The sequence below is a fragment of the Zea mays genome, chromosome 3, assembly GCF_902167145.1.
Source record: "Zea mays cultivar B73 chromosome 3, Zm-B73-REFERENCE-NAM-5.0, whole genome shotgun sequence".
In the NCBI taxonomy this organism is placed as follows: Eukaryota; Viridiplantae; Streptophyta; class Magnoliopsida; order Poales; family Poaceae; genus Zea; species Zea mays.
The window spans coordinates 176064468-176081760 of NC_050098.1; the positions used below are offsets into that span (position 1 = coordinate 176064468).

The following is a 17293-nucleotide window of genomic DNA, read 5'->3' on the forward strand; positions in this document are numbered from 1 at the left end:
GCGAGGAGAAGAACCGCTACCCTTCTTACTTTTACCCATGGTGGCATAGGGGAGAAGAAGAGGAGAGTAAACAAGCAGCAAGAGATGTGAAAAAACCGGAGAGGCAAAGGCACTATTTATAGAAGAAGAAGGCAACCGCTCACCTCCTACCACGGTCACTGAACAGTCGCAAAAATTCAATATGCACTTCAAACCTTCTGAAGATACGTCAGGCGGCTGACGCCGCTTCACGCAACGCAACACCCATTGGGACTCCAGTCAACTGCGCGGGCAATATGATTACACCCGCGGTCACGTCAAATTACTACTCAGAAGCAGTCTGCTAAAACACTCAGCGTACCAAGCCGTCCCTTGCCCACACCCATTGGGGGGGGACGCCCAGGAATTATCAGTATATTTTTCAAAACTGTCACATCCGTGCAGGGCATGCAATGAATACCTCAAGACAAAAATGAGATATCAGTAAGGATCAAAGGAAAGCCAAATATAGCCGGTGAAGTACAAGTCTGACCGACAGAAGCGACATGAAGACTAGCCAGGGGACGTCCATCGAACGTCCAATCAGTCGCAGATCAAATAAATTGCACCACCTAGCAAGATATGGGTAGATCATGAACTCGGCCTCAAAGACAAAATACATGCTGACCTCTAAAGCATAATATCAATGACATAATGCTGACCTCTAAGGAATTCGGAAAAAGAGAGGATGATTCTCAGCAAAAAGGGCACGAAGTGAAGACCTTCGAGTGGATTATTTTCAAGAATCCACTCGAAGCTCGGGGGCTACACCCATTGGGTGCACCTTCGGTGCACCAATGAATCGTCATTTCAAGTCAAGATAATGCTAACTTCTAAAGCATATGGCAAGATCAAAAGCAAGGCTGACCTCCAACAAAGTGCAAGCGGAAAATAAAAATGATTTCTGATAATACTCGAAGTGAAGACCTTCGAGTGGATTATTGTCAAGAATCCACTCGAAGCTCGGGGGCTACACCCATTGGGTGCACCCAATGAAGTTCAAGGTCCTACGGTACGAAATGCTGACCTCCAAAGCGCGAGTTTGAGACATAACACCAGTTTTCGAGTGATAAAAGCAGAAGGAGACAGTAAGAAATCGTTTTTACCAGAATACCCGGAAAGCAATTCATGTCATAAACAAAGACCACAAGCTGGACCTAGGATCTTTGGGCCGATTATTTCAAAATCAACCCAAAGATCGAGGGCTTGTGGGGGACAGATATCCCCCGGGTCCACTGGAAGGATAAAAGACCTCACGAAAGGCCCGAGGGCCTAATAAATCGTAAGGTCATCCCTTCGTGGGCCTGGGGAAGAATGACCAGTGAAGCAGATCGACACAAGGCCGGATCGGTGCGAGCCCAGACGGCCCAACAACGTCGAGCGAGTAACCACAACAGAGACCCGACTTTCCCGCGCTGGAGCCCCGTACAACGGAACCAAGCGAGGATGAGTCGGCAGAACTATAGGAAGATAGACTCAATCAGTTCACTATTTCTTAGGTGCGCATTGTTATCATATCTGCATGTATTGCCTCATGGTCGAATATATAAGGCCTAGGGGGCACCCCTTCAGAACGATCGATCTCACTACTCAGCCACCCACCTCAACTCTCTACGTTCCCTATACTAGAGAGTTCCCTTGTAATCCACCACATAAAGCATTCCCGCCAGGACGTAGGGTGTTACGCATCTCTAAGCGGCCCGAACCTGTACATCATTGTTCATAGTTTCTCGTGCGTCCAGCACGAACCATCGAGCTACAGTCGGCAACATCATCCTACTCCTAAAAACACCTTGTGGGGCAACCCCGGGTGTGCGGTCGGACCCAAAACATTGACACCCCCCTCTAGGCGACTTTCACTTCCTAACCCCTGGAGCATCTTTGTAAGTTCTATCCATAGGAGCAAGCCTGAGGGGTTGAGTTTTTCTCCCTTTTGTAACTAGGTTGTGCATACGTGTACGCCAGCCCGGTGAGGTCCGCCCTCATAAACCCGGCCCGTTGGTCGGCACCCATGCATGCCAAGTTATAAAGAGAAGATTTACCCCCTCAGATGTGCTTCTATGATAGTTTTATCCTCCTGCTCCATGGTCTTACCCTGCAGTTTCCATATATTAATTTTTATCTAACCCACTCATACAGTTCCCATCCCGTCCGACATGATGACATCCAAATTGAATAGTGTCACACCCGGGTTTTAGGGGCACCAAGACCCGGGCGCGAACATAATCACCAGGTGTGCTGGGACCAAGTCTCACACATATGATGAATCATGGCACAGGATCGAATGTCACAACTTTACTATATAATGGGAGTTCTATACAAAATAAATAAGTAATTACATTATAAGGAGACAACGGTCCAGCAACCCAAAGTTGACTGGGAGACGACGGCCTAGACCTCTCACGAACTCGTCACAGCATCCTCCATGCGCCTCATCCTGTGGTACCTGTTCTTGACCTGTGGGGGAGTGTGAGACAGCAAGAGTGAGCTCACATACGTTCATCGCTCAACAAGTTGTGGGGAATAATGTGTATGAACTCGTCAAAGGTGGGAGCTCACTTGAAGTGTAAGGCTTACCAAAGAGGATGGTTAGAGCTGAGCATTGCTTTTAAAGTTGGTCAAAATTTTATTAGCAGTTACTAAGTATAAGTAAATACCAACCCAATTAAATAGTAGAACAAAAGTAACAACATCACCTGCAATGCAATGCATATGACAAATTGAATTTAGTTCCACAAATTAATCATCAGAGAGTCCTGAGCTGCTCATGACCGTGAGCTTGGCTAGTATACCAGTTTTACACTCTGCAGAGGTGGTACCCTTTACCCACAAGTCATGTTACCCATCTGCCAAGGGATCGCGACTTCCCATACACCTCTACCGAGGAGGCGAGGCAGGGTAACACTACGAGGCCTTTACAAAGTTCCACTAGCTTCAGAAAACCCGCTACAGTTTATAGGAAGCTCCAATGCAGGGTTCTTGCCTGACCGCCATCGCAGCAAGATCAACCAAGGACCTCCCTACACTGACCACTCCCCTACTGCCCTTGCCCCTTTCGGGTAAGGTAGTCCTCCACTAGCTTTCCTAATTAATCAGCCAAGGGCGTCCATAAACCCTTGTGGTGGCACGTGTTTCTCAAGTTAAGCTCTATGTTCCAATTAACATTAATGATCTTGACATGAACATAAATAGAATAACAAAATAATTGGAACATAGATATGATAAATAATTATCCCAAATCCATGTAAAGCAATAGCAAACTACCCAAGTGATTCAGGGGTAAACAAGGTAATGAGATAAACAATCTAGGGTAACCTATTGGGTCCCATCAAAATTAACCTATGCATGAATAAATGATATTAAAGAACATTATTGAGTAAAAAGTGATCAAGGGCACAACTTGCCTTCAATGAGCTCATGCTCAGCTACTTCAACCTGCTGCTCACAAGGATCCTCAGTCACGTGTTCTTCTACTCGCCACAATACAAACAAGCACAGTGCATATAGAGAAATTAACATTACACCAAACATATAAACAAAATACACAGTAATAATATACACATTAAAATAAAATTCTAAGAACAGGAATCATAATTTTTGGAGTTATAGAATTTAAGTTATGAATTTTCAAAGGTTTCATGTGTTTTAAATAAGATTAAGTGAGAAATAACTTTTCTTACTGTTTTCATGATAAAACAAAGACTCTAAGTGATAGAGAATAATATTACAAAATTTTAGAAAGTGGAATGGAGTAATTTGGACCAAAAATGAATTTTCTATGAATTTAGCAAGTTATAACAATTATTTATATATCGAAAATCCATTTATAATTTAATTTCTCTGATTTTTCTACTCTCTGGTCTGGGCGCAACATTACTGAGAAAAGCAGGGGCCTCGGGGTAAGTTTCCTAAGACACAGAGAATAGTTCCTGTGGACCGTGGGTTGATTCTCTAAAATCATAAGGTTCTTTCCGCAACTGCGCAAACGAAGGGGTACGAAGTGTTAACGGCCGTCCGATCAGGCGCGGATGGCCCGGATTAGATCTTCCCTGGTTCAGGACTGACGCTCCCAGATACCGCTTGATCGCGCGCCAACGGCTCAGATTTAATTAACCTAGATCCAATCGCACCCGAACGCTTCCGATCCTACGGTCCCGGTTAACCTATGCGAAAGGGGTACGCGCAGAGCCATCCCAACCGTTCACCCCATGATCGACGGTCAGCACCAACCATCGAAACCCCTCCCCGCTGACGGCCGAACCAGGGCGGCGCCACCATGGTTCCGCGTTGGTGCACTCACCGGAGTCACCCAATCGCCGCACACCGGAGCCCAAACTTCAATCCACATGTCCCACGACGAGTACGCGCAACCAGGAATCAAATGAGGGGGTTCTCACCGTGGTTTTCGAAGCCGCAAGACCCCGGTGACGACGCGGGGAAGATCCGCCAGGCACACCAAATTCCGGTGAGGAATTACTCGCCGACGGAGACTCCGGATCGCCCAAGGACGCCGCGACAACAACCCCCACAGTCCCGCGACACTCCACGAGTACTTTCCAGTGGCCAATCGGGGAAGATAATAGGGCCGAAAGGCGGCGGCCACCGTTCCTTCCGCGACGGCGAGCAACACTTGCGTTTGTAGTAGGGAAGGCGGGATGAAAGGGGACGGGTGAATCGGGTCGACGACCGAGCGCTTATATGACTCCCGCGCGGTCAACGCGATCCGATTTTGCTGGGCGCGATCCGCCGAGCTCGGTTGAGCTGTTGCGCCCGACTGCACGGGGAAGACGGAGTCCGTGAACTCGCGACGGCCGCCCACTGGCCAGTAGGGCCCATCCGACAGTGTAGCAGAAGAGCGAGCGGTGCGGAGATGGTATGGCTGAGCGGTGGGCCCCGCCCGTCCGTGAGTGCAAAGGCACAAGCGTGCGCGAGCTGGCTAGGGATAGTTGCTTAGGTGGGCCGAGGAAGGGAAAATTCGGCCCAAGAGACGTTTCAGGCTTTTCTTTTTCATTTCCATTTTTCTTTTCTCTTTCTCTTCCCTTTACAAATTCAAATTCAAAATTTGAGTTTATATTTGTGGAGTTCGTACTTAGGTTAAATTTAAATAACTGAATCTAGTTATTTTATATATCTATTTTATCTCATTTGTATAGTATTTCCTTCTCTTTTCTCACATCTCAAATTCTAAATTTCCTTTAGAATTTAAATTCCACTTTTGGGCTTTTTAATATATTTCTGGTCACATTATTATTATTATCATTATATTGTCATCAAATGCACATAAATAAAAATCCCAGCATGATGCATGATTTAGTTGAGTGTCTTTTGTTGCTTATTTATTGGGGTAAGTGATGTGTCCACATGAAATGATAAACACTGGTAACACATATAGATATAGAGTAACATAATTTCTCTTTTTAGACCTTTTTTTACAAAGTGGGTATTACAAATAGCCAGACTTGCAGTTTAGGACCCCTCTGTGAAAGCAGAAGGGTCCGATAGCCTAGGGGCCGGTTCTAAAGAACGGGAGCCCGTTCCATGGGGTGGTCCGGAGCTGTGTGGCCGCTTAGCCTGGTTCCGGCTCTAGAGAATGGACACTTGTCTCCTGGGGTGGTCCGGAGTCGTGTAGCCGCTCAGCCTGGTCCCGTACCGTGAGCCTGCACGCTCACCACTCTGCGACGGGTGTCCTAGTATTTAGAACCGCGGTCCAGGAGGTCCGGACGCACAACTTGGCTTCCCAGACTAGATCCTGCAGGTCCCGTGCATGTGTCAAAGGATGGCTAATGTCAGACGATGGGTCCTATGGGTGTGATACTAACGCTCCCTAGCCAAAGTTGTGTTCAGGTCCAGGTCCCAGTCGAGGCTGCCTCCTGGGGGTCGTTTCCAACTCTTTTAGGTATGCTGGTATCCAATCTCGACACGTCGAGCCTACATTCCAGGGGGGCCAGGTACCAGGGAGGAGTCGGTAACGCCACACACAACAGGGACAAATAGTATGCGGATAAGCGCTAATACTGCTCGATAAATAGTACTCAAAAGTACCTTACAAAATCAAAGTTATTACATCCACCCTCAAGCGGAGTCCTAGCTCCATTTCTAAAGGTATGACACATGGCTCCTCGGTATCATCAAGCGGAGTCTTCCTTCACCAGGAGTTGGCGGATCCCCAGGGATAGGGCCACCGGCCTCCTTGGGCATTAATTATGTCAGCAAGCGCACAGAAGCAACGTGCCAATCAAGCTTTGGCCCCACCTGCAGGCTCGTTTCCTCCCTTGAGGCGGGCCCGGGGGCCACTGTCGGTACCCTGAATCAGGGGTACCTCTTACTACAGTGTGAAGGCACGGTGCCAACGCAGCTATCTCTAGTCACGTCGTAAACAGCGCCAGACCCCTTCGTGTGGTCGGTCCCAGGACCGCCACGTGGTCGGAGAAAAGACGATATAACCTAGGATATCAACAGCGGGTCTGGACTCCCATGGGAAAGTGTCGGACCCCTGTGTGTACGGACCAGACCCCCGGGTAAGGTCCAGAATCGCCACAAGCGTGCCTGGACCCCTGGGACGAGCCCCCGGACCCCCTGGGAAGGGTCCGGGCCACTCGCAGCAAGGTCCCAAGGTTCTGGCGCAAAGGATACCTAGGCCTTGATCAAGGTCGGGCGGGGGTCCAGAACCGACACGTGTCCAGACCATGCCGCATAAGCTCCTGCTCCCCGCTCAGGCGGAGACCCGATGCTGCCACGCGGCCTACTGCCCGTGACGTAAGCCAGCGGGCAGAGCCTGACGTAAGGCCTCTGGGCCGCGCGGTCTCTGCATTTATTACGGATAGGACGCGCCGCCTGATAGGCGATGTGCCGCCTCAGCATTTAATGTGCACTGTCGCTCTGCTGGCGGACGGTGACCAGACCATCCCACAGGCGGCGTGCCTGTCCATTCCCGTGGCAGGCGACGCGACCATACTGTCGCATGCGCCATGATCATCATCACTCGTATGTGGCTAGGGAAGCTTCCCCTGCACGCCAATACTACGCAAGCCGCGGATATCAGGGCGCAAGGAGATTGCACCCGGCCCGGCGTTAGTGACTCCGGGTGTTCCATTCGTTATGTTCCTGGGCCCACATGTCGGGGCTCAGCATCCTTTTACGTGTCCCCCTTGAGCTATAAAAGGGAGGGCATGCAACACTACAAGAGACTCAGACTCACTTAGACTCTCACACTCACAAGTTCATACAAGCTCTCAGGTATTACGCTCCGGCGGCCCGAACCATTCTAAACCCTTGTGTGTTCTTGTGTTCTTCCCGTTTCCACCTAACAGGCAAAACACTTAGGCCCCTCCTCATCTAAGGATTTAGGGCGGGTGCATTCTGCCACCCGGCCGGAGATTTCCTCCCCGACACTGTCAATCTTTATTCTAGTAAGGTTCTACCCTCATATCACTACATCACAAGTCTAGATGACAAGAGAGGTTCTCACCTGTGTAGGGAACGAAGCGCGGATTAGGAGAGAGCTTGGTTCCGGTGCTGGCTAAATGGCGGCGCGGGGCGTGGAGTCACATGGCTCGAGTCCGACGACGATGATGGTGGCGCGGGGCGACGATGGAGGTGGCGTGGCACGGCGACCGAGGCGACGGGGCGCTGACAGAGGCAGCGACCGAGGCGGCAGCGCTCTGTGGCGTGCGGTGAGTGAGAGAGTGAAAGGAGAAGGAGAGGGCCCGCGCTGGTCTATTAATGTAACGTTCTTTGCCAAGTGTTCGCGATCTCGCACTCAACAAAGTTGTTTTTATTTTAATTTTTTTGCGGAGTGTCCTGGATCTGACACTCGGCAATGAATTATTAGCCGAGCGTCCACTGACAAGCACTCAGTAAAAAATGTTTTATTTTTTTAAAAAAAAAACTTTGCCGATCGTCCCCCGACCGACACTCGACAAAGAATACTTTGACGTGTGTCTTCCTTTGACACTCGGCAAAGTATGTTTTTATTCTTTTCTTTTTGCACCAAACTTTTTGTGGTGTGTTCCTACACTATGTAGATCTACATGTTCAAATTTGGCACAGTTATAAACTTTTTTGCTATACCTATTAGATTTTGTTCGTTTAATTGAATTCCTTCGAATAATTTAGATTTGAACTGCAAGTCACTCGAAAATAGAAAACTATGAATACAAACACTAGTACAGATAAGCTCTATAGTGGCGGTTGTAAACCTATTTACAGTGACGTTTTTCGTAACCGCTAGTGCTAGGGGCCAGTAGAAATTATCATTTTTATAGGCGGGTAACTGAGAACCGAAAATCGATTTTCACTGACGGTCGGTGTAATAAAACCGCCAATGAAAATCGTTTCCAGGAAACATAAAACGGATTTTAAAAATAGCAAGAAAAATATTTTTATTAGGGAGGCCTCGCGGCCCACCCACCCCCACCTGTCTGTCTTCGTCGAAGTCGAAAATCGATTTTCACCGACGGTCGGTGTAATAAAACCGCCAATGAAAATCGTTTCCAAGAAACATAAAACGGATTTTAAAAATAGCAAGAAAAATATTTTTATTAGGCAGGCCTCGCGGCCCACCCACCCCCACCTGTCTATCTTCGTCGAAGTCGCAAGTCGCGGAATTTTTTGTGCACTACGCGGTTGTTAGGAATCGAACCACTGACCTCACCCTCATGCTTACCCTCCTCTATCACTCCGGCTATGACATGTTTTGTGTCTAGTTTTTAGTTTTGTTGCCCACATATTACAACCAACTGAGTGTAAATTGCTTGTTTGAGACCGTAAACGAATTCAAATAAAGCAGTTGTCAACTACAAAGTTGAATAATTTTTGAAGTTCTAAAACTTTCATTTTGACATTTTTTCATCCGAGGTCGTTTGCAAAATTTGAATTTTAAATTTAACAAATTTAGATACAATTTTTAGAGCCGAAATGATTTCAAATAAAAAAGTTGTCAACTACAAAATTTTATAACTTTTAGAAATCTACAACTTTTATTTTGATGGTTTTGTCATACGATGTCGTTTGAAAAACTCGAAAAATTAAGGATAAAAATGATTTCTAGTGGCGGTTCCTTAAGAAAACCGCCACTAGAAATCGATTTCTACAGGCGGGTTCTTAAAAAAATCGCCACTAGAAATCATGGATTTCTACAGACGGTTTTCATAAGGAACCGCCTCTAGAAATACGATTTCTAGTGGCGGTTTTCTTAAGAAACCGCCACTAAAGATAGCATAGGCGGTTGATAACCGAATCCGCCTATAAAAATATACCGCACCGCAGGTTTTGAGCCTTTTTCTACTAGTGAAAAATGCTATTCATGTTATTTAGCACAAGTTACGGCCTATTTTAGGAACATATCGGAATTGTCGAGCACCATGCTCACGAAACATGACCGTGAACTTGTCATCCAACTGTTTTAAAATTGTATAAAATATAAGCAAAGTCAGAAAATCATGAAATTTATCCACATGCCATGGTATCATATGTAGAGCCTATGGTAAAAAATTTGAGGCTGTTTCGAGAAAGTTGTCACGCACTATGTGCAGAAACCTAAGTGCCCTACACATGAAATCTTAGAACTTCAATATAGAAACTTAAGTGTCCTACACATGAAACCATTGAAGATCTGATGAGATTTCCTTTCCTGTTGACAGTTTCCATCTCCCGGACGACGGTGTTTGAAAAAATAGCGCCAACTGGCACGCAGAGTGGCTATCTAGACATACAATTGCTACATTAGTAACTACATTTAGTAAGTTTATTTAGAGAACTATTGGAGAACAATTTTTTTGTTTACTTCTTAAATTCAAAATTTAGTGAGTTGTTTAGAGAACTATTGAAGTTGATCTTAGAGATGATAAGGAGCTCTAAACTTTATACTATATAATTTAAAGATCAGATTAGAATCCAACTCTATTTATATTTAGTTTTAAACTAAATTAATTTAAAGCTCAAACAAATTATAAATAAATATTTGGATCATGATTCATTGCCATCCTTAGTTAGAGTTAATGCCTAACAAAAACCATAATTCAGAGTTCAATCACGTGGGTAATCGTTTTTCATACGCTCGTGTTCAAGTTTAAATCTTTAAATATATGATAAATTTATCATATTCTTTTATTGTCTTGTCAATCTCGTCATTCTCAAAGTCGTCGACACGACACGACACGAGGCCATGGAAGTACACAACGCCATTATACCGCACCAAGTACAGTACCTCTTCCCCTGCTTTCGGCTTTGCCATCAACCCCAACCGGACAGCGAGGTGAAGCCAAGTTGCCCCGCGGACGCAAAGCATACAGGCCATTTTGCCGTTTCCGGCGCGCGCCTCTGAACAAACCCGAAAGCCCCCCTCATCGCCATTCCTCTTCCTGCCATGGCGATCCTCTTTACTCCTCCCCTCCCACCACCACCGCCCCTCCCAACTACACCACACCGCACCGGCACCACCACCAACCGAGCGGCTCCAGGCTCCTGCTCAGGAAGGGGAGAAGAGGCGAGCCTTCCTTGGGAAGTCGCAGGAGGAGAGAAGGGGAACAAAGATGGGGCGCGGCAAGATCGAGATCAAGCGGATCGAGAACTCCACCAACCGCCAGGTGACCTTCTCCAAGCGCCGCAACGGGATCCTCAAGAAGGCGCGGGAGATCAGCGTGCTCTGCGACGCCGAGGTCGGCGTCGTCGTCTTCTCCAGCGCCGGCAAGCTTTACGACTACTGCTCCCCGAAGACATCGTGCGTGCCGTTTCCTACTCCCTGGTTTGCTTGCGGTGTCTGTTTATCTTTTCGCTGTGCCATAGTATATTGTTCCGGGTTTTGCCGGACTAGAGAAAGGATCTATATCGGGGCGACTAATCCATTTGAAACTAAAATAGACTTTTAGTTTTGTATTTGACAATTTAGAGACTAAAATAAAATAAAACGGGGGACTAAAAATTAATCGAAACCAAACTCCCCCTTAGTCTGCTCTGCACTGTTCTATTTTTGGTTGGATTTGGATACTGTTATATTTTCCATTACTGTGACTACTATGGAATTTTAAGTTGGTTCGGATAGGGGAACAGACAGTGCAATTAGGTGCAGGATTAAGATTTTTGCCGGTACTGTGACTGTTCTTGTCTATTTCTCAAGAACGACCTTATATGAGGTCTAGGAATTTTTTTTTTTTTTTTTTTTTTTGCCTGAGTGGCTTCTTGTCGGTTTAAAGTATATATTTTTTCTATTTGTATAGGTAAACCACCTATACCTCTCTTTATTAAAATAGTTATGACTGGCGTTCTGTATCTGATGTTGAACCGACACACTAGCAACACTCACGCCTCTATCTGTGACTGATGCCATTCTGGTATGACGTAGGCTATCAAAAATCCTGGAGAAGTACCAGACCAACTCTGGAAAGATACTGTGGGGTGAGAAGCACAAGGTGATATTTGGTCTCCGGACACAACGGAAACCCCTCTTCTATAGAGCTTAACAATCAGTTTGCTGGCCTCCTAAATTTGTTGAACATACTGACTGACTATTTGATGCGCACACGAACCGTTTCAGAGCCTTAGTGCAGAGATTGACCGTATAAAGAAAGAGAACGACACCATGCAGATCGAGCTCAGGTGAATGCTTAAACTTGAATAAATTGTCCACTCTTTGTTTTTGGAAAATTTCCATCTTCATATCAAGTTTCTATTTAAAGAGAAAGTGCGGCCTCATAGTTATTTTAAGCTAGAATAATTGGTCTTTTTTTTGTGGAAATTAACTCTTCAGTTCCTCCTATTAATGGTACAGGCACCTGAAAGGTGAAGATCTAAACTCGCTGCAACCCAAAGACCTGATCATGATCGAGGAGGCACTTGATAATGGACTGACGAACCTGAATGAGAAACTGGTAACAAATCCACCCAGTCAGTCGATATCAATGCGGTTGACGCTGCAGGTATTGCCATCCGTGTACTAATTTCTGATATCGGTTGCTTTGCTGATGCAGATGGAGCACTGGGAAAGGCGTGTGACAAACGTACGACCGTAATCTGGCTAATGATTCTGTACTTGTGAATTTTATTTGAACATGTGTATGGTTCTTTTCAGTTCTTTCCCTCATCCACTGCTTTGTTGCTTGTTGGTTTGTTGTAGACTAAGATGATGGAAGACGAGAACAAATTGCTGGCCTTCAAACTCGTAAGTGTCCTTGCAGAGTTGAATCCCGCGAGCTGAATTTGTACTTGAAAAGGCTGACCACTCCGTCACTCTGAAAAAAACATTTTGGAATTTAAGACTACCTTTACTTTGATGCTTAAATCACGCGTGCCGCATACAGACATACAGTTTTCAGAGACCAAGTTAATTCTCTAGTTACCGCTTTACTGCTGTTTAACTGTCTGACACTTAGAATGCTTGCCTAAGCCACCGTTTTCCTTGGTTGTCTGCAGCACCAGCAAGATATCGCGCTGAGCGGCAGCATGAGAGAGCTTGAGCTGGGTTACCATCCTGACCGGGACCTGGCGGCCCAGATGCCAATCACCTTCCGCGTGCAGCCCAGCCATCCCAACTTGCAGGAGAACAATTAGACTGCTGGATGCCCTCGTTCCACTCGCCGAGGATTTCACCCAGCCACCACCGCTGGCTTGTATGCCCTCGTGCGCTGGCAACTGTATCTTTATCTTTCCGGTATGTTTGGATGAACGTATAATGTGTGTCAGTGTCGGTCGCATGACGTGCCGATGTCGTGCATCTCTCTCTCTCTCTGCCAGAGCAGCGGAACTCTGCACCGTGAGTAACTTAATTGGTACCGTATGATCTGCCGGACAGTGAATAGTTTATGTGAGTGGGTCAAACCATAATGTGTAGTATTTGTGTCGAACTGTCAATGGCACGTATTTGGATTTTCACTACACGTTACATATGAAGGGATATACATCCATTTGTCGCCGCTGCCGTCGTGCAGACCTGAGCATGTCTCCGAAGTCCACGAATGGGCCGCCGCCGCTCAGGATCGATGAAGCGCTGAAATTGGTTTCGCCTTCGTCGAACGCAATCCTCTGGCCGAGCGGTTGCGGCCGGTCCAGCAGGCCGGGAACACGTCCATGCCCCCCTCCAGCATACTCAGTGCCTCCGGCATGCTCGGGCAGAACACCACCGTGACGTGGGCGCACAGGATCCCGACAACACCTGCTTGCCACCGTCCTGGTCTAGCGAGCCATTGGGCATGTAGTCGTACACGAGGAACATCTGCTTGCCTTCGTCGGCGTCGGCAATGCAGCACCCGCGGAGCGGCACCAGGTTCCGGTGCCACCTCGTTGGAGCCTGAAGGGGAAAACTACAGTACTACACCACACCAGGTCACTGGTTGTCAATCTTGGGTATAGATGGCCAACAGTGCGGCTAATCGGGCCGACTCGGGGCACGACACAGCCTATAGTGCCTGGGCACGATATGACATGGTCAGTGCCAGGCCCGTGCCGACATGGCATGTGGCTAGTGCTATGCCTGTGCTGGCATGAGCACAACCTGATTAGCTCTCAGTCACAATTAAACCTAGCTCCTTTAGAACCCTAACCCGTCGCCCTCTCCCCCTGGCTCTGCCTCGTCAGCCGCCCGTTCTCACGCTCTCTCTCAAACCATCTCGTTCTCTTCGCTCTCTAGCGTTTGGTGATTTGGGGTGATTCCCCGTTCCTCCAGATCCGTGTCGCCACCGCCAGTTCCACTCCGCCGCCACATCACCTCTGAGCTTCGAGCTTTGATAGGATCCTCCACCTCACGTTCCTCTCCCATCTTCCCCTCACCTCAGTGGCTCGATCACGATTTTGGTAAGAGACGATAACATGATTTGGTGTTCCGTCGTCTTCTTCCTTTAGCCAACATCTGACGAGGTTAACACTCCTGGTAAGACGATAAGCTGTTTGTTATGGACTTGTTGTGCTCTTATCTTCTCTCGATCTAGTTGTGGTGGATTGTGGTTATTAACCCTAAGTTTGTATTGTTCTTCCACCTCCGGTTCTCCCACCTTCGGTTCTCCCACTTATGCTCTTCTTCCTGACTGTCTCCTATCTTTGTTCTTCTTCCTTTGTTCCCCTAAGACCCTAACCGTGTTCCTGTCTGTCGACCTGTCGAGATTTACTTCGATGCTCCGGCTGAGGTAAGGTGGTGCTTGTGCTTTCTATTACGCCTGACATGAGCAACAATAGGGGCGTCAGTCCGTCTCTCGCTGATGACCTACAAACCCCTCAGGCCACATAGCACCATGACCTTTGAACCCCTCGAACTGGTGCATTTATGGCTTACACGCCCTCGGCCTGCGGCACACTCATGACCTATCACGACTAGGCCTAAGTGTGCAGGCCGATGGCAGGGCACAACACAACGAGCCACGCCGAGCCCCCGGCCATGAAGGCCAGGGTCGTCATAGCCTGAATGATGGCGGCTAGAACCCATACAACCCATGTTGTCTGTCATAATAAATACGAGACAACCAGACAACCACGGGGCCCACGGACTCGCGTGGCTTTACCCCGGGTAGAACGTTTGGTTTTACCTTCCTTGTGGGTCCTTTCTAGGGAAGCCACTTCTGACCGATCCCTCTCCCGACCTATGAAAGGAGGGGTTGGCCCGACAAGGGTTGAGTTCTTTCGGATACACACCCAGAAGGACGGACCCCATACGAGACGATGGCCAAAAGACCGATGAACATGAGGAGGACCCATAGGTCGAAGCTCTGTCGCTGAGCCAAGACTTAGCTAGGACTCCACTTTGTAACCACTTCTACCACGAATAAGAGACTTGAGAGCTTCTCATTTCTCTCTCGTCCGCTTGTAACTCCTACTACTAGTTTTGATCATCAATGGATGTAGTGATGTTCTGCCCAAACCAGTATAAATTATGCGTCCACCGTGCACGCCGTCCGAAGCCTAGAACACACACAATAAATTTACTTGTAGGAGCGAGGTTCGAAACACCGACACTAACATGATATACTCTTTTTTCTATCCAGGAGTTTCTTGCAAGGGTTAGTTTTCACCTAGATAGGGTTTTAATGAGGCAGACATTGCACTAAACAATGTATTATTTGGTTTTTTCAATGCTTTAACTGTGTATTGTGGGATTGTGTATTGAATACTACTGTAGTGCTCAGGCCGGCCCTGTCCCTGTGGGCTGCCCGGGCCTATCGTGTCGGCACGACATGACTAAAAGGTGTTAGTGCCGTGCCGACATGACACGATTATTAAACGAGCTAATCAGGTTGTGTCGTGATGGGCCATTGTCGTGCCGCGCCGGGCGATTTGTTTGGCCATCTATAATCTTGAGCCCTAAAAGGCAAGTTGACTGTGAAACCTAAAGAAGTTGGCTGACTGTTCAGATGTATCAATGAATTGGGCTTCCTGGCAATGCGGTGGATCTGGGCTTCATCCATAGAGCCGCACACGTTGAGTGAGTCTCAAGCGGTCAAGCCCATTAGCGATCGTTTCCTATTTCGGTTTAAAAGTTGGAGGAATTGAGCTCCGAAGTTTCTACATGCTTTTAAAGATTTTCTAGAGTATATGTTTGTGCACGAAAAATATGAAACTTGGTAATAAGTGATGGATTTTCAGTCCGATCGAATCTTTCCGCTGAAGAAATTTGGCTCGGAGCTTTTGGCGTGCTGCTGAAGCTAGTAGTATGGTTGTTTGCTGTCATGTGTTCAGTTCCTCTCCTGACAATATATTGGGACTATTTGCTTCAGATTAACGCCGGCTGTTTGAATTACTGCAACCTATAGAGACAAAAATATTGTCAAAGCAGTAGCGGTACGGATTAAAGCGATGCAAACATGCTGATTGTCATTCTTGGGTGTGGAACATACTTAGTTCTGTTTTGGCGTGTTAAGACAGATGATTGGTTCTGTTTGGTAGTAGCTTTCTGTTGCGCAGGTACGTGGTCTAGCGCCCTTTCTCTTCCACATTCGCATCTTCTCCCTGCTCGCTCTTGTACCTCAGTTCTGTGAATCAAGCACAATAGGCTTCGTCCCTCCATTAAAAGAAAGACCACGTCAATGGAAGACGGCCCCATGCCGCCATGCGCTTTGTCTAAACACCAGAGAGGGCCCCTGACTTTTTTCTCTGACGTTATGATCACCTCAGAGCTTACTTCACATATATGCCCATCATCATTATAGTGTCTTCAAGGAATCATTGAACTAAGCAGGAAGAGCGTTTTCTTAAGGAAAAGGAGAAGAAGAAAAAGCGTTTATTTGTTCAGTTGTTAGGCTATCAGCATATGATTCCTAGCTAGGACAGGTCACACTATAACATGCAGCGCTTGTTCGTATACTAAGTTCTAGTCTACAATCTATGCATGTTTTGCTTCATGCTTACATGACATGACTACAAAAAATATTGGTGTGCATCTCCATGATGATGATCACAAAAACCAAAGAACGGCCCTCCGTTACGTACTCCTATATGTACGTTCTTGACCGCTGCTTTTTTGCTTATTGTGTACCTTTCCTTTCTTCTTTGGTGCAGGGCCAGTCAAACGGAATATAAGGTACCGAAATTCGTCACTAACCGAGTCCATAATCAAGCTTAAGCGAAAGCATCATCTAATACAGTATGTAATGCTTGCACACCGGTCGTTTTGTTTGTTACTAGTTAGTTACACCCTGCATCGGTATATAGTTTCTATATAAGATATATATATATAGTTTTTTTTACAACACAAACCAACATGAGCTGCAGTGGTTAGAGGTGAGTGCTCTCTTTCTAGGGAGTAGAGACCACCATTCAAATCCTGACATGCATCTAAGGGTCTCCATGCGCGTCTTACAAAGAAATCGTAGTGATGTATGGGTAACTAACTTGCGTGTGTGTATATATATAATTCGTGGCTTTAGGTGATGATCGGGTGAAATAACTTAACAAATTTAAGTTATTTATATTTGTTAAGTCATTTCAGGGTAGGTAATTATCTACCTAGCTAGATGATAAATAGGGATGCCTCATATATATATATGGTCGAAGGTTATTACCTATGGATTATGCTAGAGATATGTCAGAACAATAGTGTTATCAGGACTTGTTCTTGGAAACTTTCTGATTCATTTTGAAATATATGCAGATCGATGTTATAACAAGCATCGGCGGCTAAATGAGACAGGTTCAAAGCTAAAGATGCACGATGGACGATGTGCGTCATATTTGAGACTTAGCTTGCTCCATCAGCCAGGCACATGCACATGCACGCATGAAGGCTGGCTGGCTGGCTGTGTGTTTAGAATTGAAACACAGGTTCAGAGCTCAAGTACATAGGCTGTGATTCTCTCGG

General features: G+C 46.7%; 1 protein-coding gene across 1 annotated transcript; it reads left to right on the forward strand.

The window, feature by feature from the left end:
* Positions 1–10454: 10454 nt before the first annotated feature.
* LOC542019 (MADS16) lies at positions 10455–12842 on the forward strand. Its single transcript, NM_001111666.1, is given in 7 exon segments — positions 10455–10738; positions 11360–11426; positions 11552–11613; positions 11786–11885; positions 11985–12014; positions 12131–12175; positions 12427–12842. Coding segments are annotated over 7 exon segments (630 nt in total). The 5' UTR covers positions 10455–10550; the 3' UTR covers positions 12565–12842.
* The last annotated feature ends 4451 nt before the right edge of the window (positions 12843–17293 follow it).